Genomic DNA, 25405 nt, shown 5'->3' on the forward strand with positions numbered 1-25405 from the left:
GGGAGGCCCTCACCCGCACCTTCACCCCCAACCCCCACCTCCACCCCCACCAGCCGGGCCTGGCCATGGCTCCGTGGTGGATCTCAGGGCTGCAGGGACTGTGAGGCCAGCTAGGTGGTGGCTCCGTGTATCAGGAGTCCTACTCTACGCACAGGTCAACTTCCACGGGCCCGCGTGACGTGAGGCCCCACTGCGCGCGTAGGCCAACGCCCACTGCCCCACGTAATGAGGCCCCCCTGTGCGCGCAGGCCAATGCCCGCAGCCCCACGTGACGTGAGGCCCTACTGTGCGCACAGGTTAATGTCCACAGCCCCTATGTGGTGTGAGGCCCTACTGTGTGTGTAGGTGTGCCTACCAAGGGAAGCCCTCCTGCATGTGGGGTCCTCTGCTGGGTTCTGGGGAGCCCCGGGAGGGCCACTCACCTTCCCCACAGGTCCCTTTGGTAGTTGTGTATTATGCAGGCTGGTTGTGGGGCAGGGCTTTGAGGGAGTTGACAGGAGACAGGGTCTGGGGCCCTCAGGACTCCCCACTGCTGTGTCCTCGCTCCTGCTGGGCCCTGGCCTGGGCTGGATGCACCCCTGCCCCTCCACCCTGTAGCCTCCAGCTCCTGAGCACCACCCACTCTAGGTCCCCGTGTGCTCGCCGTGTCCCGAGCTTGTCCTTCACTGTTGCTGTGCCCACTCCTGACAGCTGGCCCCGTCCATTTACTCTCGTGCCCGAGAATCTGAAGCGGTCCCTGAGACACACTAGTTACTCCGCAGATGCTGGAGGAAGGAGGAGGAGACCAGATCTCCTTCCTAGAGGAAGATCCTGGGAGTGGGTTTTGAGGGCTGCGTAGGAGTGTTCCCAGGCTGGGCAGGTAGGTGGGCAGTGGGCATTGCAGGCCGCGGGCGAGTTGGGCTGGGCTTGGGTTGGTGCGTTGAGGGGCGTGTGCCAGTGGCCCCCGCCTGTCTCGGGCAGACCCTCGGCTGCCATTCCTCCTGCCCGGACCCCCAGTGCAGGCTCTGCAACAGCCTGGAGTTTGACCCCAGTTCCTCCGTCTGGACCTGGCCTGGGGGCTGCCATGCTCCCAGGACATCCCGGTGGCTGCTGGGTCCCAACCCCATTCGTGGAGGCGCCTCCCACTCCCATCGCCCAGTCACAGGACACACCGTGTCTAGCGGGCTCTGCTCTTTACGCCTCATCGCAGATTGGCTTGCATAATGGCTCAGCTGGGTTCTAGACTTTGGGAATTTCAACCTAACCCATTAAACATAAATGCTGTGCGGTTAGAGATGTTTGTGCTGGAGCTGCCCTGACTGTCGGTTCTGAGCTTGGAGCTCTAATTAGTGCCCGACGGGGCATCTCACCCACCACGGGAGGGCAGGGGCGAGGCACAGCAGCAATGTCTCGGAGCTCCCCTGCCCATCCTTGGGTCCAGCTGTGAGGACAGCCAGGCATGGGTCTGGGAGGGCTGTCCCCGCAGAGTGGGGTCGGCCACTCCTACTCTCGGCAGCACCAGGGTCTCTGCATAGACCCCAGCTGCCGTCTCTTTCTGCAGGTGGGCATGGCAATGACCTGTGGCTCGGGCTGAGGACGCCTGGGGCCAGTACTTCCCCCCATGTTCAGAAGTGACGGGCCTGGGCTGCTGTGGGGATTCCGAGAATGGAATCTGGGTCTCAGGTGACCCCCCAGCCAAGGGGTTCCGGGTTTGTCTGCACAGGCCCCGGGACCAGCCACTGTAGCAGTGAGCAGGGGGCTGATGGGGGTCCGGGGGCCAGCTGGGCACCAAGTCTCTGTGACCCACAGGGGATGCTCATGAAGCTCAGTTTATCAGCCCAGAAAATCATGGTGCTGGGAGGGGAGCGGGGCCGCCCCGCCGGGGAGCTGCCTCTGTCCTACCTCCCCTCGGCCCTTCCCCCGCGTCTCTTCACCCCAGGGGACGGGGAGGGGGCCCTAAGGATGATGTGGCCTTCTCAGGGCTGAGTGTTTGCTGCAGCTGCTGTGAGGATGTTCCGCGGACAGGGTGGCCTGGGTTTGGCTTACGTGGGGGCAGAGTCCCCAGGCTGGGAGGAGGTGCTGGAAAAGGCCTGGGCAGCCTCACTCCCTCCCCCTAGGAGCTTCCCCCAGGCCCTCCGCACCTTCTCTGAACCCTCCACTGAACCCCAAAGGTCACTGACTTCACAGGCTGCCACCTTCAGGTGTCTGTCCTGGGCGGCCCTGTTGGTCATTCCACTGACGTTTACGAAGGACATCTCGGACTCTCGGAGCCTTGGATTTGTAAGTGACACAGGCTGGATGGAGTTTGACTCCACCAGGCGCTGCTGTCCCCCAGGCCTCTCCCAGGGCCGATCCCCTCCAGGGCCGGGTCCCTTGCTGCCCGGGCCTCAGCCCCGGCTCTGACATTTACACACTGCAGCCGCCGGCACCCTCGGAGACTCAGCCTGAAGTTCAGGGCCGAGGGCCCTCCTCATGGTACGGTGCGGGGACGGCGTCTGACCGAGGCCCACCCTGCCGTCGCCCCGGAGTCCCCCAAGCTGGCACAGCTAGCGGCTCACAGTCACACGTCTGTCATAGGTTTCAGGGCTGAATTCTGACCGGGGCAGAGAGTGGAACGAGCTCCAAGTGGGAAATGGGGTGTTGGGGTGGAAGGGAAGGGGTCCCCCAGGACAGGCTTGGGAGGGGGCGTCCTAGTGTGCTTGGGCTGTGACAGAAATTCTGAGGACGTGGTGGCCGGGGACAGAGGGAGTGTGTTTCTCGGTTCTGGAGGCCGGACGTCCCGGGGAAGGGCTGGGCAGGATTGGGCTCCATGGGGGCCGCTTCTGGGTGCAGACGCCTGCTTTTGCCTGTGTCCTCACCTGGTGGGAGGTGGAGGGGTCTCTTGGGGTCCTTGTTACAAGGGCATTAACCCCATTCCCAAGGGCTCCGCCGCTCCTGACCTCACCTCATCCCAATCACCTACCAGAGGCCCCACTGGGTCTCAGCGTCTGAACTCCGTGGGGACACAAACTCTCTGTCCCCAGCAGGTGCCCAGGCTGCGGGCACCGCCCTTTCTCCCTGGGACCCCCGGGGTCTCTCCCGCCCCCTCTCCCTGGGGCCTCCCCCACTCCCTCTCCCGGGGGACCCCATGGTCTCTCCCCCACCCCAGAACCCCCCCATGGACTCTCCCGCCCCCTCTCCCTGGGGACCCCATGGTCCCTCCCCCACCCCGGAAACTGCCCCCCCATGGACTCTCCCTCCCCCTCTCCATGGGGCACCTCATGGTCCCTCCCGGCTCTGCCTGGGATCCCCCAACGGGCTCTCCTGCCCCGGCTCCTTGGATCCCTCCATGGTCCCTCCCGCCCCCTCTTTCTGGGCCCTCCCCCGTGGCCTCCCCAGCCGCCTCATTTCCGGGCTGCTTCTGGTGCCCCCATATTCATATCTCAGAGTCCTAACCCACCCCCGCAGGTGCCTCAGAATGTGACTGTATTTGGAGATAAGGGCCCTTTCAAAGGGGGTTAGGACCAGGTGAGGCCACAGGAGGACACAGATGCAGAGGGGTGACAGCGGCGTCTACAGGCCAAGGACAGCAGCCGCAGGAGGAGCTGGCCCTGCCCACAGCGTGATCTCAGACTCCAGCCTCCAGGCTGTGGGAGAGTGAGCGTCTGTTGCTTCAGCCGCCGCCATCCAGCAGACCAGCGTCCAGCCCCTAAGGGGCCACACTGTCCCTCGGGTCCCTTCCTGCCCCCTGGCCGGAACTGGCTCAGCCCCGGCCAGGAGCTCCTGGGCAGGATGGGCCCAGATGCCCCTGCCCCTGTCTCCTCCAAGCTCCAGAAGTCGGGGTTGGGGTGAAGAGATGTGGCGGAGTGGCCGGGGCAGGCAGGTGTGGCTGCCAGGGCAGAGGGAGGACCGCACGGTGGCATCTCCCCAGCAGGGTGGCCCCGCACCCCTGCCAGCCCCGGAGGACCGGATGGTGGCATGTCCCCAGCAGGCTGGCCCTGTGCACCTCCCAGCCCCACCATTTTCCCCTGGGGATAAACTGAGGCTCTGTGATCTCTGTCAGGTCACAGAGACCCTGTTGGGTGGTGAATGGGTGACCCGTGGTCACCAGGGTGTGGCGGGTATAGGTTCAGCCCTCCCTGCACACTGTTCCTCAGACCTGCCTGGGAAGCAAAACCACAGCAGAGCCACCCCTGGCTGGGCCTGGCCGTCGTCTCCCCAGAAGTGAGAGCTGTGCTTTTATCTGACGCGCCTCCCGGGACTGGTGGAAGGGGTGTGTGGCGGCCCTGTGGGTGGGGTTTGGCCTCAGGGGCTCCTGGGTAGGGTGAGTTGTGGGTCCCTGACCTCAGTCACCAGGCTGTGGTGGACGGAAGCCCTGGCTGGCCAGGCATCGGGGATTGGGGGCCCCCCCCATGGACTCTCCCGCCCCCGCGAGGTGGGGGAGTTGGGAGAGCCGACCGAGCCGCTGCTGAGTGGCTGTTCTGTCGTCCTCATTTATTTATTGATGTGTGTGTGTGTCGTTGTTGTTGCTGGTGTGATCTCGGTTCACCCCAACCTCCGCCTCCCGGGTTCAAGCGATTCTCCTGCCTCAGCCTCCTGAATAGCTGGGATTACAGGCGCCCGCCACCATGCCTGGCTAATTTTTGTATTGTTAGTAGAGACGAGATTTTATCATGTTGGCCAGGCTGGTCTTGAGCTCCTGACCTCAAGTGATCCACCCGCCTCGGCCTCCCAAAGTGTTGGGATGACAGGTGTGAGCCACCGCGCCCGGCCTCTTTTTTTTTTTTTCGAGATGGAGTCTTGCTCTGTCGCCCAGGTTGGAGTGCAGTGGCGTGATCTCGGCTCACTGCAACCTCTGCCTCGTGTGTTCAAGCGATTCTCCTGCCTCAGCCTCCCACATAGCTGGGATTACAGGCATGTGCCACCACGCCCAGCTAATTTTTTTGTATTTTTAGTAGAGGCGGGGTTTCACCATCTTGGCCAGGCTGGTGTTGAACTCCTGACCTCATGATCCACCTGCCTCGGCCTCCCAAAGTGCTGGGATAACAGGCGTGAGCCACCGTGCCCGGCCCGGCCTTGTTTTTTAATATACATCTGGTTGCCAGGTGATACTGAGGGGGCAGGGCTCTGCAGGCATAGGGCCGAGGGGTGTCGTGTGGACGGATGGCCAGCCTGTTGGGTGCCCTGGTTGGGTCCCTGTCCCTGCATACCGGGTCAGCCGGCTCCTGGGTGCACAGGCAGGTGGTGTGCGTCCGCATTGCAGAACACGGGGCGTTGCAGGCCGGAGCTGGGTTTTCACACAGCTTGAGGCCAGGCGTCGCCCACAGAGCATATGTGAGGCGAGAGGGACTTGGGCTGCTGTGGGCTGGGGAGGACGGTCCCATAGCTGGGGGCAGAGCAGGGCAGGCTGGGTGAGGAGGGGGCACCCCAGGTGTCTGAATCCCAGGTCTGTGGAGGCCCGAGGTCTGCAGGGAAATCCCCAGTGGTGGGACTGGAGGTGCCCTGGAGCGTGGAGGGTGGGCCTGTGTCCTGGCGTCCCTGGCGTCCCCATACCCCCTCCAAGGCACAGCCACAGTCTCTGGGTCTTGAGCAGGGGCTGCAGTCACAGCCAGGGCGTGGGGGGGCCAGGGAGGAGGGGCTGCTCTCCATAGCGTGTCGGGTGGGGAGTGGCCCACCTGACCTTGGCTTTCCTGGGGCAGGGGTCCCCTCAGCCACCGCGTGGAGTAGGACGCAGGTAGGGAGGGGCCTGGGCAGGGCGGGACAGGGAGGGATGAGGTGCAGACTGGGGAGAGAGTGCAGGGTGCACAGCGGGGGCCGGGATGCCGCCGAATAGGGGCCTGTGGCTCCCACAGGGAGGCCCCTTAGGTGAAAAGGACCAGAGTGAGGTCAGCCCTGGTCCACAGCCACCCCGCCCTGGACTCCCCGGGCCAGCACCTGACCTGGCCGCCAGTGTGCTGAGGACAGACCTGCTGGGCTGCGTTGGCAGGGGCTCACCCCGTCTTCCCGCAGGAAAGCGCCTTGGCGGGACTGCTTCCGCCAGCTTCCCGGCCAGACCCAAGGGTGGAGCTCCAGGCCACGTTCCCATGGAGGGAGCGCCTGGTCCCCTGGGGTGGTCTCTAATTTGGGCCACGGCAGCTGTGCAGTGGCGCTCAGGCAGTTATTTCTGGCCTGGAGAATTCCAGCCCGGAGCAGGCCCCACAGGCCCGTCCCAGGGGCAGGCAGTCGTCTTCCCCAAGGTCCCCTCCTGGCTGGGTTTCTGCTGCCCACGCCTTTCCCTTCCAAGCCTGGGGGAAGCACTCTCATACGGGGACCAAGATAGGCAAGGGTGAGGCCAGAGGAGAGGAGCTCTCACCCGGCATGGCCGGCCCCTCCACCTCCCACTCCGCTCCCAGGACAAAGCCAGCCTGACCAGGTGGCCCTGACCGGGGCCAGCTGCCGAGCCCCCGGCAACGGTGGGAGCTGAGCCAGCGCTTTGACGCCCGCGTCGGCCAGGAGAGTCTGGGGGTCTGCTCCAGTTCGGGCAGAACATCCTGGGTGGTCGTGCCCCCGAGGTACTTGCCGGCATGGCTGCACGCTGCCACCAAGTGGCTGGCAGGGCCTCAAGCTTCTCGGCCTGCACAGCCTAGCTTCCCGCAGGCACGGAGACGAGGGCTGGGATCAGACACTTTTCCACTCAATTATGCCTTGAAAAGTTCCCAAATCAAGCTCTTTATTAGAGATAAATAGGTATATTAGGTCTCTTCCTAATTAGCATGGCTTTTAAAATTGTGCGCAGTTAGAGGGAGCTGTCCGCGTGTGCTCCAGCTCCGTGGTGGTGCTGCGAGCCAACCTCTCCTTTCATCCCTGGAGGTGGGGGGACCCGCCCTCATCTCAGGCCTGAAGAGGGCTGTGTGTGAGTTCTCCACTCGTGTGTGGGGTGAGCCCGGCCCGTGCACACAGGCAGCTACACACACATCACACACCCACACCCGTACACGCGCCTCAGGTCCCCACACTGCCCTTACACACATGCGCCCCTCGCACACGCATGCTCTCTCGCACACGCATGCACACAGGCTCACTCTGCTGCCTGTCCCTGGCTGCTGTGTGCTTCCGGCCCTCCCTGTCCCCCCACACAGATGGGCACAACGCTCCCCAGGGTGAGAAGTGGCCGCCCAGGTGAGCCTGGTGATTCCCCGGGCTGTGGCAGGGGCAGGGGCAGGGTCCATGCCTGAGACAGCGCAGGCGATGTGATTGTTTTGGCCCCTCCGGTGGGTGGCGGGTGGGAGGCTCTGCGGGGTGGAGGAGGCGGGCCTCAGCCCACCTGGGTGCAGCCTGGCGGACATAGAGGCGGAGGCCAGGGGCGCTCTCTGGGGGGCCGGAGTCTCCCGAGGCCATTGCTCAGGGAGGAGCTCTGTTGAGACAGAATGTTCCGGCAGCCTGGAGTGAGCCGTCCACTCATGGAGCGGTGACTTCAATCCCCCAGGTGGTGGCCTGTGGTGGGCGTGGGCTCCCCGCACCCCTGCGTTGGGGGCGGTGCTCTCCCACGGGCAGCCCAGCCCCCGCGCCCTCCTGTGACCCGCGGCGCCGGCTGGAGACAAACACTCCATGTTTGGCCGCTGCCCGGGATCCCCACCCCCAACTGCCCGTGTGAGTCACGCAAGTCCAGGCTGCTGGCTCCGGCCACGTTCCCCTGGCCAGGCCCCTGGGGAGAGGGGCTCCCACATCGGGGGCCTGGCTGGGGTGAAAGCTCTGGGCAGGCTGCACATTGAGACTCAGAGCAGACTGGGGGTTGGCTGGGAGAGGCCAGGGTTGAGGACCAGGACAGAGGCCAGGAGAGCTCGCAGCCCCCCGACGAGGCTGTCAGTCACTGTGGCGGGGACCCCCGCCCTGGCCCTCCTCTGACGTCGCCCAGACCCTCTGTTCCCTGCCTGGGATGGGGTGCAGGTGACCTCTTTGGAGGTGAGTCCTGAGTCCTGGGCCCAACCTGAGAGCTCCCCAGGTCAGGAGTCGGCCACGGGGTCCATGGGCACTGCAGGTTCTCAGGAGGGCAAGCCCACCTGTCCTATCTCTGGACAACTGGGTCTCCAGGGCTGGTACAGGTACCTGTGAAGGAGGTCTGGGCCCCACCCTCTGTGACCCCTGACACCCCCAGCAGCAGGGACTGGGATGGGACACGGTGGGGCCCCAGGTGGCCGTTTGCAGGAAGTTCTGTGTCAGGCGTGGAGCCCTGGAACCCGGTACCCTCCACCCCCGTGCGGCTGTGGGAATCCTGGGGCTGCCCTCGGGAGCCGGCCTCTGGGACCCCTGACAGGTTCTATTGCGTCTGATGGTGCCGCGTTCCCCCAGTTTTCCCCCAGCACAGAGGGGTCCTCAGCACCTCACCCCTTCCTGAGTTAAAACCCTGCGGTGGCTTCTCCCGAGGGAGGAGACGGGCGTGGGGGCCGCCCTCAGCGTGGAGCCGGGAATCCCTCCTGGCCCCTCCCCCCAGCCCTGACCGGGCTTCCTCCTCCCTTGTCTCCATGGCAACGGCCTCCGGGGAAGGAAGAGAAACCTCCTTCAGTCAGCGCATCCCCGGCATCCCTGATCCTGGATCATGTGGCTGCCTCGCCCTCCCCCTTCCCACCCAGTTCCCTCCCGCTAAGAGGCCCCGCTGGAGAACAGGACACGTGCCTGTCGTGGCATTGGGGTCGGGGTTCCGGGGGAGGCGCCGCACTCAGGGCAGCCTCTGGAGCTCCCCGGGCACCGTCCCGTCCTGCAGGTTTGGTGTACTTTCTGTCATCTACCCTGTGAGGCTGGGGGGGCGGCCCTGGGGGCAGCGTGCAAGAGCACATGCGTATACACGGGTATGCACGTGACCTGGCGTGTTGCTCCCCCAGTGGGGTCTGTCCTGTCCCACCTGCTGGGAGACTCCAAAGTCTGCAAACATCTGGCTCCGGAATTTCGCCACTGCAGAGGGAGACTGAATCAATTCCCTCCGGGATCGGTTAATTAACGACAGGTGCCCTGGAGCCGTGTCCGTGCCGCCTGGGGAAGGTGCGTCTGCCTGGGCGGCTGTGGCTGCCCCGGTGCTCCACTGGATGTCAGGGACAGAAGAGTCAAGGCCAGCTGGGCTGTGCCTGGCCCCTCAGGCCTAGGTGGAGCTGGTAGGGGAGATGGGACATCAGCCCATTGCACAGGGCGTAGGCGGGACTGCGCTAGACTCCAGGGCGTCACTCCTGCCCACAGGGGGGCTTCCGTTGCTTCAGGAATGGTCAGGCCCAGCCTGCCACATGCATGGGGCCCCTCCCCGAGCCCCGAGACCAGGGAGCAGACCCTGGCCAAAGCTTCCCCTGCAGCAAGCACTGAGTCCTTGACAGCTTTGGGCCTTACTGCCCGAGGCAGAGGCCGGACTGTGGAGGCCGGCAAGTGTGGGACCGAGACTCAGGGGTGAATGGGGCCAGCAGCCCCAGAGGACTCCAGGCGGCTTGGCCTGGGTACCTGCGCACAGCAGCTGTCCTGTCTTTGAGGGATATCTGTGGGGAGGGCTCATCACCTGCCGGCCTGGGCTGCTCGTTTCCCGGCCCTCACCCTCATCCTCTGTGAGCCTGGGAGGAGGCACGGATGCCGCATCAGCCTCCAGGCATCCCTGCCCTCTCGTAGGCATCCAGGCCCCCTGGTGGAAGGCAGGTCTCAAGGGGCTGGAGGGTGCCAGGAGTTGTCACGTGGCCGGGTGGGTCTGGGGCATGTGAGGGCCTTCTGCTCGGCGAGGGTGGAGGCCACATGGCAGGAGGAGGAGACACCCCCACCGACCTACCCCTGCCCATGTGCCAGGTCTCAATTCCCGGTCCAGAGGGCACCTTGAGTGGCGACTGCAGACAGGTGCGGGGCTCCAGCGAAGGGAAGCTGCCGTTTAAAGGCAAAGCTGGAAACCCAGGCTGTGGTGATGAGTGAAGTGAGGTTCACCTACCATGGGATTAGCCATTTTTTTTTTTACTTATTTATGTGACGACCAGCGGATTTTAAAGCACATGGGTTAGCGACCTTCATGTTGTTGAACCATCATCTCTGCCTAGTTCTGGAATGTTTCTCTCGCTCCAGAAGGAAACTGCATCCCCATCAGCCCTCGCTGCCCAGCCCTGGCGGTCTCTACCCCACTTTGTCTCTGGGTTTGCCTGTGCGGGACTTTCCGTGTGACATGTGGTCCTTCTGTGCCCAGCTCCTCCCGGCATCATGTGCCCGGGTTCACCCGCGTTGTGGCGTGTGGAGCTTTCTTCCTTTTCATAGCTGAGTAATATTCCAGCGTGTGACCAGACCCCGTTCCGTTTGTTCACGGGTTTGTTGGTGAATACCAGGGCTGTTTCCATCACAGGCCATCAGGGTCAGTGCCGCTGTGGACAGGCGTGGGCTCATCTGTCGTGAGTGCCCGTTTCCTTTGTCCCTGGTTTAGGCAGGATTGGCGTTCATAGCCTCACCCACCGGTTATCCGGAGCTTAGACGTGCCCGGGTGGCAGCTGGACTTCTGGACGATGTCTGTGGGTCCTGCCAGCAGCAGCCAGACTCCCACATGGATACTGCCATCTGCAGAGGCCCCCCTGCCGAGTCTGCCTTTCTGGGGAACTCTGGAGATGCTCAGAAAGCCTAGTGGGGCATGGGGGTCCACGGCGGGTGAATAGACGGTCGGCATGCGTAGGGCCGGAGGCGGGGTACATGGGGGGCGAGCGAGTAGACAGTCGGCGTGCGTAGGGGCCGGAGGCGGGGTGTGTACGGGGTGGGTGAGTAGACGGTCGGCATGCGTAGGGGCCGGAGGCGGGGTGCGTGGGGGGCGGGTGAGTAGACGGTCGGCGTGCATAGGGGCTGGAGGCGGGGTGTGTACGGGGCCAGGGTGTACCATGCTGGTCCTCCCAGGGCTGCTCGGGGAGAGCCTGTCTTCTTAGTGGTGTTTTGAATAAAAATGGGTGGCTCCCTCGAGGTGTCCCAGTGGGGCTGTTCAGAAGCTGGGCCCAGGGAGCCCGGAAGGCAGGGGTCCAGCCTGCTGTGACCGCACAGGCCCAGATTCCTGGACGTTTCGCTTTCGTAATTGCACATGCAGGGCCTGGATTCGCCGTGCAGAAAGCCGGACGATGCCGCGGCGGGGGGTGAACGTCAAAGGGTCACTGTGGACTCTGCCCACGTCCTGAGTGCCCTCGTCTTGTCCCTCCCCACGGTGTTCTTATCCTCTGGCGATTCCCTGGGAACGTCTCTGTACCTCTGCGCACATGTGCCCACACACATGCCCCTCGAGATGGCCTGCACTGTGGCTTCTGTCGTGAATGTGGTCACGTGACCTCCGTGACTCGCTCCTCCTGCCCCGTGTGCCCTGGACCTGGCTCGGTCCCGATGCCTGTGGCACCACCGCCCTCTTACGGGTGGCCACGTAATGCTTCCTGGCCGGTGAATGTGCCACGGCAGTGGAGATATTCTGCCTTTCTAGCTCTTCTGTATACAAGCAGTGTGCCCTGGTTCTCAGGGCCGTGACCACCACCATGACCGGCAGACTTCAGGGCGGTCCGTCCCACCCCCGTGGCCTCGAGGGTCCTTTGGGGCTGCCGCGGTTCTGAGTGGGGGTGGACACGGACACAGGGCTGGTTCCCGGGGATCTCCTGTACCACCCACTGACTCCCAGGGTCTGCGGCTGGCCCGGCCCCTCCTGGGTCTCTTGATGTGGGACCGAAGCTGTTGCTTCCTCTGCGGCAGAGGCGACGGAGTCCCTCAGAGCCCGCGACCGTCCCCTCCGCGGTGCGGGCTGATAGCACCTGTGGGAATGGGCTTCCCCCGTGAATACACATAGGTCGTCTTCTTGAGCAAATTGGAAAATTAAGGTTGAGTGTTCCTGAGAACGAGGGGCCGGGAGGGGAGGAGGTGGCCAGCGCTGCGTAGGGCCGTGGGCAGAGCGGGCAGGGAGGGAGCGGCCTCAGCCTTGGCACCCTCTACCCAGGGCAGGGAGGGGTCTGCCCAGCCAGGGGTGGGTACAGAGAGGGGAGCACGTGGCTAAGAGTCCTGGCTGCCTGTGACCTCAGCTGCAGTCTGTGCCCTGCAAGGCATGGGGTCCTGAGTGGGGGGCTGTGGCCCACCTTGCTCTGGGATTCTCCTTCCTGCTGTGGGTGCCTTCCCTGCCCACACCCCTGCCCCTGGCTCAGGCCGCTTGTGCCCAGCTGTTGCAGATTTGGCCTAATGGGGCTCAGCTGGCTGAGCAGATTGCTCTGGGGGACAGCGGGTGGGGCAGGAACGGCCCAGCCTCCCGATCCTCCCAGCTGCAGAGCTCTGCGACCCTGGCACTGATGTCAGGATGCAGCCGAGCAGGGAGCCCTGCTGGGATCCCTGGACGCCACAGCCCTGCTTGGGGGCCACTCTGACCATAGAGGAGGAGCCAGGCAGCAGCCGCACCTGGAGATGTCCATCCCTTCGCTGGGCTAGCGCTGCTACAGTCCCCTCCCTGGTGGTCTGAGGAGCTGAGGCTGGCCTGTGGCTTTGATGCCTTAACCATCTCTTGAGGAGGGGCACACGGCCCCGCCTCCGTCGCTCTGTAGAAACATCTGTCCTGACCTTCCTTCCGCAAACGTGGAGGCCTTGGTGTGGTGAGAACGTGTCCTCCAGGGCCAGCAGGAGCCAGGCCGAGCTGTGTCAGTCTGGAGAGTAGATGGAGGGGCTTGTTTTGCAGGAAGGTCTGCATAAAACCTGTCAGCGCCAGAAAGATGAAATAGCCCTTTTGTACAGATGGGGAAGCTGAGGCTTAGAAAGGGGGAGGCACAGGTGGAGGTAGAATTGGGGTCAGGCTCTTGCCCCACGGCCCTGGCCTGGGGATTAGTCACGGGGCAGGGTCGGGGAGGCCCTGGCCCTAGGATACCTGAGCCAGCAGGTCTGGGCGGTCCTGGGAGCTGATGTTACCTGGGATGTTAGCTTATGTTTCGGGTTGGGGTTGTCCAGGACCACCCTTTGGGCCACGCTGGTCCCACAGCACACGGGCTTCTGAGGACCCCCTGTCCCTACCCAGGACCCTGGAGACCGCTGGCTCTGGGGAGAGGGGTCCCACAGCACCTCAGGGCTCAGTCGGCACTGTTCGGGGGTCTGGCAGCCCCGACACTGGCTGAGCCGCCCTGAGACTGGCTCCTGGCCTCAAGAATCCCAGGTCTCCAGCATCTCGGCGCAGAAATAGCAGCTGCCAGGGTTCCCGCCACTCCCAGACACTCCCCCTCACCCAGCAGCGGGAATGCAGGCCTTGCTGCCCCCCACACAACAGGCAGTGGCTCTGGGTCTGCCCACACCCACGCCCAGGGGCCAGGAGAAAATGGCACCTTCAGAGCTATGCGCTTTCAAGCTGGGAAGAGCAGTTTGGGAGTCTTTTTCCTCCTCGACTACCCCCAGATGAGAAAACGGGGGTCAGTGGAGCAGCTCCAGTGAAGCTCTGTGTTTCTGGCCAGGAGGCCGCTTCCTTGCGCCCTCATGGATGTGTCCCCCACACCTAACCCCAGCTCTCCCAGCTCTGGTACATCCAGGACAGGCCCAGGTGAGGCTGCTGCTTCAGCACCATGGACAGCATCCGCTGCAGCACTGCCCGCCCTGCGTCCACACCTCCTGGCCCGCCGGGGGCTGGCATCTGCGGTGCACTGGAGCTGGGCCCCTTGGAGGGTCCTCCCAGGTCCTGAGAGCTGAGGGGCTTCTGTGGACCTTGGTGTGGGCCACCGTGGCCACAGGCGGTGCCCATGTGGGAAGGGGAGCACTTACTGCCACAGAAAGGAGGCTGGGGGGCTGCCTTTGTTCCAGGGTCCCGAGGGAAGCAGCGGTCTGCAACAGGAAGCCTGTGGGGGTGAGAAAAGCTGTTCTTCTCCCAGAGACTGAGGAGGTGGTGTCCCTGAAGCGTCCTGGGCGGGACTGGTTTTCTTCATGGGTGCCAGCTGGGGAGGCCCGGCCCCTGGCAGGGCTGCAGGAGTAGGAAGGGGGCTTAGCACCTGCCCAGCCCCTCAGAAGTGCACAGGCTTGGAGAACTGAGGAAGGGGAGGTGGCCAGGCTGTGCTGGACCTGGCAGGTGCCCTGAAGGGTGTCCATTTTTTTGTTTTTTTGATATGGGGTCTTGCTCCGTCACCCAGCCTGGAGTGCAGTGGCACGATCATGGCTCACTGTAGCTTCCACCTCCTGGGGTCAAGCGATCCTCCCACTTCAGACTCCCCGAGTAGCTGCCACCACACCCCAAAATTTAATTTTTTTGTTAAATATTTGTTAAATAGTTTGTAGCAGTGGGGTCTCACTGTGTTGCCCAGGCTGGTCTGAGACTCCTGGGTTCCAAATGATCCTCCTGCCTCAGCCTCCCAAAGTGCTGGGATTATGGGTGTGAACCACCGGGCCCAGCCTGAGAGCACTGATATAGAGTGCGGGGCTGAGGGACAGGATGAGTACTGTCCTTGAGGAGTATTTCAACAGACAGGGCCCCACCACCGAGGGGGTCTTCAGCCCTGTTCCCCTGTTCAAGCCTCTCTGTGGGGGGGTTTCATCGTTACGAGCCCCTGGCCTGCATTCTGGGGCACGTGAGCCCAGTCCAGCGGGGGCTGCCTGGGGAACGTGTCATCCAGGCCAGACTCCAGGGGCTGGAGAAGGACCCTGTGGTCCCCACAACCTTGGTCTGTCAGAAAAGAGGAGAATCACTGAGGTCCTGGGGCTTGGTCCAGGGAGATGAAGGAGGGAGGGTGAGTGGGTGCGTTGCTGCTGGCTGGGCCTCAGGGTCTGGTGGAGGCTCCCTGCCTGAGGGAGACCCGGTAGCCAAGACCACCTCACTGCGCCACTGCCCGGCCCTTCCCTGGCTGGGTTCCCTGACCGTTCTGCCGCCCTGCAGCCACCAGGCCCCCTCCCAGGGCTGTTCCCGGCTACGTTGGCGTGCCTTCTCCGACCCGCAGTGGAAATTGATTCTAATTTGTAGAAGTTGATTTGAAACCTAAAGGAATTTTTAATTAAAACCCAGAAAATCCATCTGTATGATTAAGCCTCCAGAAGACACCAGGCTCCGTGCGACACAGCCGGCAGACACTGCCTGTCCTCGGCTGCCCACAGAAGTGTGACACATGAGGGCCAGCCTGCTCAGCCCAGAGCTGCCCGAGCCCCTGCTGGCCTGTGCGGGATGTGGGACCTCGGCTGGCTGCTCCGCTCTCTAGGCAGAGCCTCAGGGGGGGCACTGGGACCTGGTACATCTGGCAGTACCTCTCCAGGGCAGGGAGGGCTGGTGGCTGGGGTATGACCCGGTTGGGAGGCGCGCAACACGCCTGCCTGTCACGTTCTCTGTCGTGAGAGGCCTCCTTGGGGCCCCCCAGACCCTGCTACACCACTGTCCCCTCCAGAGCTGCCCCACAGGCACAGGGGTGGGGTCCTTGCCATTGGAGGAGCTCTCTGGGATTGTGGGGCTGATTTTGGGTGGGTGCTGGGGGAAGGGGAGGCAGAGGATGTACGATGGGTAGGGGCCCTGCAGACCCAAGAGCTGGGACCCGTCAGGCTGGCCTGGCTGTGCGGCCTCAGGCACACTCGGGGTCTCTCTGACCCAGCAGGCTGGCCTGGTTGTGTGACCTCAGGCACACTCGGGGTTTCGGTGACCCAGCAGGCTGGCCTGGCTATGTGACCTCAGGCACACTCGGGGTCTCTGACCCAGCAGGCTGGCCTGGCTCTGTGGCCTCAGGCACACTCGGGGTCTCTGACCCAGCAGGCTGGCCTGGCTGTGTGGCCTCAGGCACACTCGGGGTCTCTCTGACCCAGCAGGCTGGCCTGGCTGTGTGGCCTCAGGCACACTCGGGGTCTCTCTGACCCAGCAGGCTGGCCTGGCTGTGTGGCCTCAGGCACACTCGGGGTCTCTCTGACCCAGCAGGCTGGCCTGGCTGTGTGGCCTCAGGTACACTCGGGGTCTCTCTGACCCAGCAGGCTGGCCTGGCTGTGTGGCCTCAGGCACACTCGGGGTCTCTGACCCAGCAGGCTGGCCTGGCTGTGTGACCTCAGGCATACTCCGGGTCTCTGACCCAGCAGGCTGGCCTGGCTGTGTGACCTCAGGCACACTCGGGGTCTCTGCGAGCCGGCACCTGTGCACACGGCAGGTCCGGGAGATTTGGGGTTCCATTGTCGCCAGGCTTAGCTTGGGAGGTCGTCTGCAGCTGGCGTGCCTGCAGGCCCAACCTTGCCCCTCTATGGTCTTCAGCTGTGTGTGTGATTTTGGGGGAGGGGGATGCACCTGGATGGGAGGGACTCACTAGAGCCACACCCCTGCTTGGAAAAGACAGCACCCCATCCCCCACTAAACCAGACGGTCCGAGAGGTCGGGGAGGGGCACCCAGGCCCCCTCCTGGCTTCTCTCGCTGCCAGTCACAAAGGCTTGGGGTGGGTCTCAGTGGCATGGCAGAGGGGGCAAAGGTGTCCAGGTAGGACCCTGGCCTGGGGACCCCTAGCCAGCTGTCTTTGAGGAGTTGCCAGGCACTGGGTCCCACCCACCCCTGCCAGCCCCTCTGTGCCGTGGGCAGCTTTCATGGTGACTGGCACTGACGGGCCCTGGGCTCTGACACCATCCACTCCACTCTGCTGGCTGGACAGTCCTAGAGATGGCTGGTCAGGGGTGCCGGCCCCTTCCCTTCTGTCCCCATTGGGCCCTCCGCCTCAGGGTCTGGGCCGGGTCCAGAAGTCAGCGTTCCCCTCAGTGCCAGGAAGGCCATGCCATAGCTGTAGCTCAAAGTCATGAGCTGGCTAGGGTGGCAGGAACTGCCAGGGTCAGGCAAGTGGCTGGGGGCCAGCCGGGGTACAGGGAGGGTGTGAAGGGCCTTGTGTCCAGGTAGTCCCCTAGCCTAGGGCACCCTCCGCTCCAGCCTGGACATTTCTGGGGGGTCTCCGGGGTGATCTCAGAGCAAACATGGGGCAGGCCTGGGAGAAATCGGGCAACGGCTGGAGACATCTGGAGGCGGGTCTCAGCCCTGAGTCCTGGAGTCCAGGGGTGGCTGGAAACTGCCTGCTTTGGTAGTGGAATGTGTGTGTGCTGGTTGGGAGCCGGCCCAACTTGAAGGAGAGTGTGGAGAGAGGAGACAGAAAGGCGGTCCCAGGCACCCACAGGACAAGCAGTCCCACAACCCCCATTGGGTAGATGGGTAAACTGAGGCCTGGGTTGTCCTGTCCCGGAGAGTGTGGAGAGAGGAGACAGAAAGGCGGTCCCAGGCACCCACAGGACAAGCAGTCCCACAACCCCCATTGGGTAGATGGGTAAACTGAGGCCTGGGTTGTCCTGTCCCGGAGAGTGTGGAGAGAGGAGACAGAAAGGCGGTCCCAGGCACCCACAGGACAAGCAGTCCCACCACCCCCCATTGGGTAGATGGGTAAACTGAGGCCTGGGATGCCCTGTGCCCAGGGAGAGGCAGTGCCACCTACAAGACCCTTGGCTCAGCCAGGCTGGGGTAGAGTGCGGTGGGGGCTCGGGTCAGGGAGGACCGTTCCCCACACCTGCCTGCTGTGTCCTGTTCGGGCCGGGTGTCTTTGAGCTCTTCCCAGCCAGCCTGTTCCGTTTACCCAAGAAAACCCCTCCCCCCGGGAAATGATGGCCCTCAGAGATGCACAAAGGCAGTCCCCAGCCACCCCCGCAGAAAGGTGCTATTTGCGGCAGTTAGGGGACAAAGGTGCCCGAGGCTGGGGGCAGAGCCGCCATCCACCATCGCTCCCTTGCACCAGTGCTGGGTCAGGAGGCTGGGAGAGGCCAAGGGGCCTGGCACGGCTTCCACAGCGGGGCCTCAGCTCCCGCCCCCACCACCTTGAGCAAGTCACGCAAACCCCACCCCCACCTCGTCCAGCAAGGACCGTGCTCTGAGGCTTGCTGTGAAGGCGCTCACACACTCCGGCCGCTGGGGTCGCAGTGGGTGCGTCATCGGTAGGCGGCAGTGCGTGCTGTGGCCTCGCCCACCTATGGGACAGCGCGTGGCTGTGCCAGCATGCCAGCAGCCTTGGCGGGAGGCTGATTTTGGCTTCTTGCAGCAGTGTTACAGCAGAGGTGCCTGTTACCGCTGAACCCATTAAGCGTAATTACTGCACTCTTGGTGGGAATACGTAATTACATTGGTGGCCTGGAGCCGTGGCACTGGCATCAAATGCTGACCTGCTAGGAGGCTGGGCCCTGGCTTGGTGGGAGGGAGGGTTCCAGGATGAGCTGCTGGGGTCCCTGGGGGAGGGGCTCCAGGCTGGAGTGACAGGTGGGGGCAGGGAAGGCCCTCATCACCAAGCCTCTTCCTCTCCTACCGTGGCAGCTGCCCTTCCTGTCATCCCTGAGAGTTTGAGACACTCAGCCCCTGACCCCAGTGCTGCACGCAGCACCCAGGACCTCCGCTGTAGTGAGCGTGGCCCGTGTTGGGCAGGGGGCGCTGCTGCCACCATCATCCGGGTCCCAAGCAGGCCTGCCAGGGGTGAGGGGGAGCCATGGGCGCTGAGGCCTGTGGTCTGTGCCAGGTGGGTGCTAGGAAGGGCGGCCCCCGAGAGTCAAGCACAGGCCCAAGTCCAGAGCCAGGGGTGGGGGCGGCCACCGGGCTGCCCCTGAACCAGCTGTGAGAGGGTGCCCAGCTCTGTCTCCTCCTCGGTTCCCACGTGTTGGGGATGGCAGCGACTGGCAGAGCTGGTGCCTGACTTCCCAAGGCTGTTCGCTGACAAGTTGGTGCTTTCCAAATGCCGACTTCTGTCTACCTTAAGGAAGGTCCCTCCTGGGTCCACAGTCAGCTGACGGATTGCCCCTCCCTCCTTCCTTTGGTTCCCTGGTCAGGGTGGGGCCGCGCAGCCCTGGGACAGGGGCCCTGGAAAGTCTGCCCCGAGTTGTGCCGCCATCCAGGCCTGGAGGGTGGGACGGGGAGTCCTGTCCGGTGGGTTGCATGGCGGTGCCCCGACATTCCCCCTGCCCTGGGGCCCTCCCAGTTGCGCAGGGCGCCCTGCCTACAGCCCCCCAGCGCGGGAGCCCTATGCAACCTGGGCCCCATGTGGGCAGCTAGGCCCTGGGAGTCTGAGTGGCCCTCACTGGGGCCTCACTCCCGGTGCGGCCAGCCCACCGAGGGCTCCTGCACCCCGCTTTCCTGATGAGCCAACGCCGGGGGCCAGGGGGCCGGGCCTGGGACCCTCACGGAGCAGAGCCCGGCCAGGCGCAGGCCCCAGGCGCCACCTGGTGGCTGCTTTCAGGAGGGGCGGCCGTCGGTCCCGAGTCCGTCACCCCATCCTGGACGCCCCCACGCGCGCACACCCATGGCGGGGCACCAGCTGACCGGGTGGGCATTTGGAGGGCCCCGTGGGGGCGGGTCCCGGGCCGCGCCGGTGTGCTCCTTAACCCGCGGCGACACATGGTTCGAGCACGTGAGCATGCTGGTAATCATGCTCAACTGCGTGACCCTGGGCATGTTCCGGCCCTGTGAGGACGTTGAGTGCGGCTCCGAGCGCTGCAACATCCTGGAGGTGAGGGGCGTGGGTCGGGGTGGGGAAGGGGCGTGGGTCGGGGTGGGGAAGGGGCGTGGGTCGGGGTGGGGAAGGGGCGTGGGTCGGGGTGGGGAAGGGGCGTGGGTCGGTACGAGGTTTATGGTTCAAGGCAGAGTGGGGCGGAGGCAGGGCAAGGTTCAAGGTGGGGCGTGGAGTGGGGCAGGGTCGGGGCTCAGGGCGAGGTTCAAGGCGGGGCCGAGGTGGGGCTGGGGGCGGGGCAGGGCAAGAGGCGAGGTTCAAGGCGAGGCAGGGCTCAGCGCCTGGGGCTCAGGGCGGGGCAGGGGCGAGGCGAGGGGTGTGGCAAGACTGGGGGCCGGGCTCTTGCGGGGCTGGGGTTGGGGGTTGCAGGCTGAGCTGAGCCGTTCCACGGGCCCTCCTGATGCCTCCTCCCGCAGGCCTTTGACGCCTTCATTTTCGCCTTTTTCGCGGTGGAGATGGTCATCAAGATGGTGGCCTTGGGGCTGTTCGGGCAGAAGTGTTACCTGGGTGACACATGGAACAGGCTGGATTTCTTCATCGTCGTGGCGGGGTAGGCCCCGCCTCGGAGAGGCCACAGCGCTGGCGAAAGGGCCCCGCCCACCCCACAGGGATCCCTGTGTCCCACCTGTAAAGAAAAATGGGAGGTGTGTTCTAGAGGGATCCAGGTAGAGCCAGGGACCCTGTCTGGGACTCCGGAGACCCTCCCTCCTGGGCACAGGTGAGGGAGGTGGCCTCCTGGTGTGACCAAGGGTTGTGCTCCTGCTACCTTGGGGCCCTTCCTGGCCAGTACAAGGTCCTCCGGGTGCCGGGCTGGCCGGTTCTATGCCTGCCCACCTTACTTTGCACCCCAGCCCCACCCTGGACCACCTGGGCCCCTTGTTGAGCTGCTCCCCCTCGGCCCCGCCCCCAGCATGATGGAGTACTCGTTGGACGGACACAACGTGAGCCTCTCGGCTATCAGGACCGTGCGGGTGCTGCGGCCCCTCCGTGCCATCAACCGCGTGCCTAGTAAGTGACCGGCCCCGACTGGGCTTGAGATCAACAGGCCTGCGTGTCCGCCAGCCCTGCAGAGCTCTCGAAACGGCCCCCAGGAGCACAGGACTGGGAAATGAAGGTTACCAGGCACTCCGGCCCCAGCCCAGACCCCAGCACTGGGGTGGCCCCTGCCGTTATCCGTGGGCCTCGCATGTCGGGAGAATCAAGCTTGGGGTGTGGTGGGCAGTCAGCATTCACAGGGTCCGTGGCTCCCACACGGCCAAGTGACAGGGGCCACTCCGAACCTCCGGTTCCTTCTCTGCATGGCATCTGGGGCAAGGCTGGGGGCCGAGCCGATCCCTGGTGGCTTTGCTGTCTGCGCATCCTGGTGTGGCTCATGGTGGAGACACTCTTGTGGGTGTGGCTCAGCTCACCTGGGGGCTCTCTGCAGCCCCGCCTTCACACCCACACAAGCGAGGGGAGAGCCTGACACCTGTCCTGAGGACACCTCGCTCTCCCCACCCGCCACTGCTTCTGGCCCCTACTCTCCTGCCAGGATCCCCACCTAAGGGAAGAGGGGAAGTTGGCTGGCCAGGGCTGGGCCTCCGTGTCCCCTGCTGAGCAGCTGATTTTCTAGAAGGAAGGCTGGAAATCCTTCAGGATTTGGCCAGCAGGTGTGAGGAGGGGGCCTGGTGGAGAGGAGCTGCTGTGTGTCTGCTGTGCGCTGGGTGTGAGGGGAGGTGGAGGAAGAGCTTCCGGGAAGTCATATGCCTGCTTGTTTGGGAAACATCCTGTCAAATCCGGGCCACCCACCTGCATCAGGGGATGGGGTGGGATCGTTCTTTAAGCACTCAGGGCTCCATTCAACTGCTCCGGCTCCTGGGGGTCGGCGCGGCCCCCACGAGGCCGTACCAGGCGCGAGTGCATACTGCGTGTAGATGTGGCCCCGTGTGTGCACGTGCGGGTATAACACAACCTTTCTGGCTGCCTGACCTGGGTCCTGGTGGCCTTGGCACTCAGGGCTTGACCTGCAGCAACTCCCCAAAGTCACAGACCCCCAAGGCTAGGCACTCCTTCCCATGGGGCCTCTGGCTTCCCAAAGGGCAGGTGGGTCATCCTTGTGCCGCTGGTCCCTGAGCCTGCCTTCCACCTGCCTGCCTTGGCTCTACTGTGCGGCTCAGATAGGGCTTGAATACTGTGTGACTCTGAGCAACTAGCTGAGCCTGAACCTCAGTTTCTCCTGGAATAGTGCAGTACAGGAGTACCCATGACCCCAAGGGTGGCTGAGCGTGTGGTGAGGGGACGCATGTGTGGCTCTTGGCCCTTTGCCCGGCACCCACTGTACGCTCAGTCTGCACGCCGGCCTGGTCCCACCTGTTGAAGCGTGAAGCAACCCAGCACACACAGCCCCTTCCTTCCACGGATGTTTACTTTTCAGGTTAAATTCCCAGAGTGGCCCTAATTGTCACCAGCAGCCTGGCCTCCTGGGGACCTGCTCCTGTCTCTAGGAGAGAACTAGGGAACTCTTCCAGACTGGATAACACGCTTCTCATAATGAGGACACGCTCAGGGCTGCATCCCGTTCTGTTGGCTTGGGGTCCACTCTGACCTCTGGATCATCTGTGATCTTTGAGGCGGTTGCGGTCTGGCCAGGGCAGTGCTCACTGATTGTCTGCTCCCGTCGGCTCTTTTGACACTTCAGTGCTCCTCCTGGCTCTGACTCACCCTTGTGACCTGAGGGGCCCGTTTTGCCATTGATACCCCTGGGTGCTGGGTGAGAACTCAGCGTCCTCAGGTTCCTGGCCCAGGGCTTTACCTGCTGCCTTAGCCTGGCCCTTGATTAAATTTGAGGGAAAGGACGTCTTGGGGGAGCAGGCCCAGGATGGAGCGAGGGGCGCGTGGGGCTTGGCTGACCCACTTGCTGGATTAATCTGGAGTTCACGTAGCCCATAGCACCCAGGACCGATGGCTTCAGTGCTACCTCCTGAAAAGCCGCTGCCGGTCCTCCCCACCGCCTCCAGCAGCCTCTCTCTGAGACGGGGCTCTGTTCTGGCAGGATTCTCACTGGGAATCAGACAAAGTTTTCAGGATCCCAGACCTGCTGCAGAGACCCCCAGGAGGCAGCCCACCACCTGAGGTTCTGGGGCTCCCGAGGCTCCTGCTGCCTTGGTGGCAACTTCAGGGTGTCGCCAGACAAGCCTCGAGGGCCACTGGGCTCCGCCTGATCATCCCGAGCCCCAGATGCCACGTAGTCAGACCTGCCACAGCCAGTCCCCTGCCTCGGCCAGTCCCCTGCCTCCACTCCTGCTCCTCCACACCCCAGCCCTCCAAAAGCAGCAGACCTGCTGCCCTGGGATGGTTGGAGGTGGAGACCTGGCGCCCCGCTGGATGCACGTCAGACCCCAGGGTGTCAGTGTCCCTGGAGGCCGGCGGTGGTAGGAGGGGAGTCCCGATCACACTAGGGGTGCGGGAAAATCACCAGGGGGTGGCCCGAGTCAGTGTGCAGTGGGCGTGGACACCCACTGTGAACAGTGGACGGGGCTCGGGGGTCCTGGGAGGGGCTGCAGCCCCGAGGACACTCCTGCAGGGCTTAACAGTGCCAATCCTGGCCCTGCTGCCCACAGGCATGCGGATCCTGGTCACTCTGCTGCTGGATACGCTGCCCATGCTCGGGAATGTCCTTCTGCTGTGCTTCTTCGTCTTCTTCATTTTCGGCATCGTTGGCGTCCAGCTCTGGGCTGGCCTCCTGCGGAACCGCTGCTTCCTGGACAGTGCCTTTGTCAGGTGCCCAGGCCCCACCCCCGTGAGGCCCCTGCCCAGATGGCCCCGCCCACCATGCAGATAACGCACTATGTGGCTCCACCGCCCCACGTGGCTCTGCCCACTGTGCAGTCACCCGCCCCGCCACTGCTGTCCCCGTCATGGCTCCGTCCACCATGCTGTCTCCCGCCCCCACCCCCCATCATGGCTCCGCCCACCGTGCAGTCGCTGCACATATGCCCCACCCCCAGTGCCACCTTTTCTCAGCCCCCAAGTTAGTCCCATGATAGGGTTAGTCCCAACACTTCATCCCCTCCCCACACCCCAGAGTCCGTCACACCTTACCCCAGGGTCTCCCCTCGGCCCTTGCTCTGCAGTCTCTCCTCAGCCCTCACCCCGGGGTCCCCTCAGCCCTCACCCCGGGTTCTCCCCTCAATTCTCACCCCCGAGTCTCCCCTCAGCCTTCACCCCAGGGTCTCCTCAGCCCACACCCCAGGGTTCCCTCCGCCCTCGCCCTGGGGTTCCCTCCCCTCAGCCCTCACCCCAGGATCCTCTCAGCCCTCACCCCGGGGCTGCCTCCTTTCCCTCACCCCAGGGCTGCCTCCTTGCCCTCACCCCAGGGTTCCCTCCCCTCGTCCCTTGCCCCTTGCCCCTCATCGGCTTCCAGGAGGAGCTGAGGTCTGAGCCTGGGTTTCTAGCTCTTGGGTCTCTCTCCCTGTTTGTCTGTGCTGTTCTTTGTTGATTTCTCTGTCCATCCCTGTTCTTTGTGTCTTTGTCTCTCTGTGGACTTGGGCTGAGGAGAGTGTGGTTTCTGCAGCACCACTGTGTTCTTGACCCTGGTCCTGGCTGTGTCACCTGATCCGGGTCTTGACCCCCAGTCCTATCATGCCCTCTGACCCTAACCGTGCGTCCCTAACCATGATTAGTCCACTGGCCCTGACCCTGATCACGTCCCTGACCCTGATCACGTCCCTGATCACGATCATGCCCCCGACTCTGACCGTTCCTGACCCTGATTGTACCTCTTGGCCCTGGCTGTGCCCATCCCCAGGAACAACAACCTGACCTTCCTGCGGCCGTACTACCAGACGGAGGAGGGCGAGGAGAACCCGTTCATCTGCTCCTCGCGCCGAGACAACGGCATGCAGAAGTGCTCGCACATCCCCGGCCGCCGCGAGCTGCGCGTGCCCTGCACCCTGGGCTGGGAGGCCTACACGCAGCCGCAGGCCGAGGGGGTGGGCGCTGCACGCAACGCCTGCATCAACTGGAACCAGTACTACAACGTGTGCCGCTCGGGTGACTCCAACCCTCACAACGGTGCCATCAACTTCGACAACATCGGCTACGCCTGGATTGCCATCTTCCAGGTGGGCGGCAAGATGGTGGGACGGGGACCCTGGGGCACGGCAGGGGAGCGGGTGCAGGACTCGCCCCCCCAGCCCAGACCCCAGGGGCACGGGGAGGAGGAGGAGGGGTCGTGCGGGCCCAAGTCAAGCCACTGCCCCCCCAGGTGATCACGCTGGAAGGCTGGGTGGACATCATGTACTACGTCATGGACGCCCACTCGTTCTACAACTTCATCTATTTCATCCTGCTCATCATCGTGAGTGTGGGCGGCAGTGTTCGCCATGATGGGCCCTGGTGTTAGCTGGCTGGGGGTGGGGTAGGGTGCCTGGGTGGTCATAGGGGCTCCTGTCTGGCTTCCAGCTGAAGGGAGCACACAGGGGAGGGAGGCAGAGCTTGCGGGGGTGGGGAGGTGCGGCTGGGGACCCCAAGAGGCCATGGCATCACCTAGACGGGGTCCAGGCCTGTGGGTGCTGGCTCAGGGCTGAAGAGCCAGGAACACCTCTGGGGAGTGCATAGCCTCCCAGCACCACTTTCCACGGGTGTGTGTGGCCCCAGGTGTGCTCCTTAGCTGGTCCTCTCATAGGCCCCAGTGGGTCCCGGCAGAGTTGGGTTAATCAGGCCGCAGACGTCTATGGGGTCCTGGGTGTACCTAGAGCCACCCTGCAAGGGCCCAGCAGGTAACAGAAGCAGACAGACGTCCCCAGCTTGTTCTGAGAGAGCACGCGAAGAGAACGATTAGAGACTTGCTGCACGCTGGCCCGTGCTCAGGAGGAAACACCCCTGGGGTGCTGGGAGGGGAGAGTGGCCACCGTTGAGAGGGTCACCTCAAGGCCAGATCTGCAGGCAAAGGAGGGGTCGAGCCACATGGAGAAGCAGGAAAGAGGGTTCCAAGTCTTTTATCCAGATAGGCACAAAGCAGCTACTGTATGCCGTCTATTCC

General features: G+C 63.9%; 1 protein-coding gene across 8 annotated transcripts in view; it reads left to right on the forward strand.

Moving 5' to 3' along the window:
- Positions 1-25405, forward strand: part of CACNA1H (calcium voltage-gated channel subunit alpha1 H) — a 67164-nt gene that overhangs the window by 21474 nt on the left and 20285 nt on the right. For 7 of the 8 annotated variants that reach the window (XM_055364874.2, XM_055364871.2, XM_055364873.2 and 4 more), the window contains exons 3-8: positions 19271-19383; positions 19800-19933; positions 20294-20391; positions 22983-23142; positions 24170-24485; positions 24629-24721. In XM_055364874.2, the coding sequence (XP_055220849.2) occupies positions 19271-19383; positions 19800-19933; positions 20294-20391; positions 22983-23142; positions 24170-24485; positions 24629-24721 (914 nt within the window). Of the gene's footprint in view, positions 1-19270; positions 19384-19799; positions 20028-20293; positions 20392-22982; positions 23143-24169; positions 24486-24628; positions 24722-25405 lie in introns of those variants that run through there. The other variant, XM_055364876.2, reaches the window with a different exon arrangement.

This window comes from Gorilla gorilla, chromosome 18 (genome assembly GCF_029281585.2).
Source record: "Gorilla gorilla gorilla isolate KB3781 chromosome 18, NHGRI_mGorGor1-v2.1_pri, whole genome shotgun sequence".
In the NCBI taxonomy this organism is placed as follows: domain Eukaryota; kingdom Metazoa; phylum Chordata; class Mammalia; order Primates; family Hominidae; genus Gorilla; species Gorilla gorilla.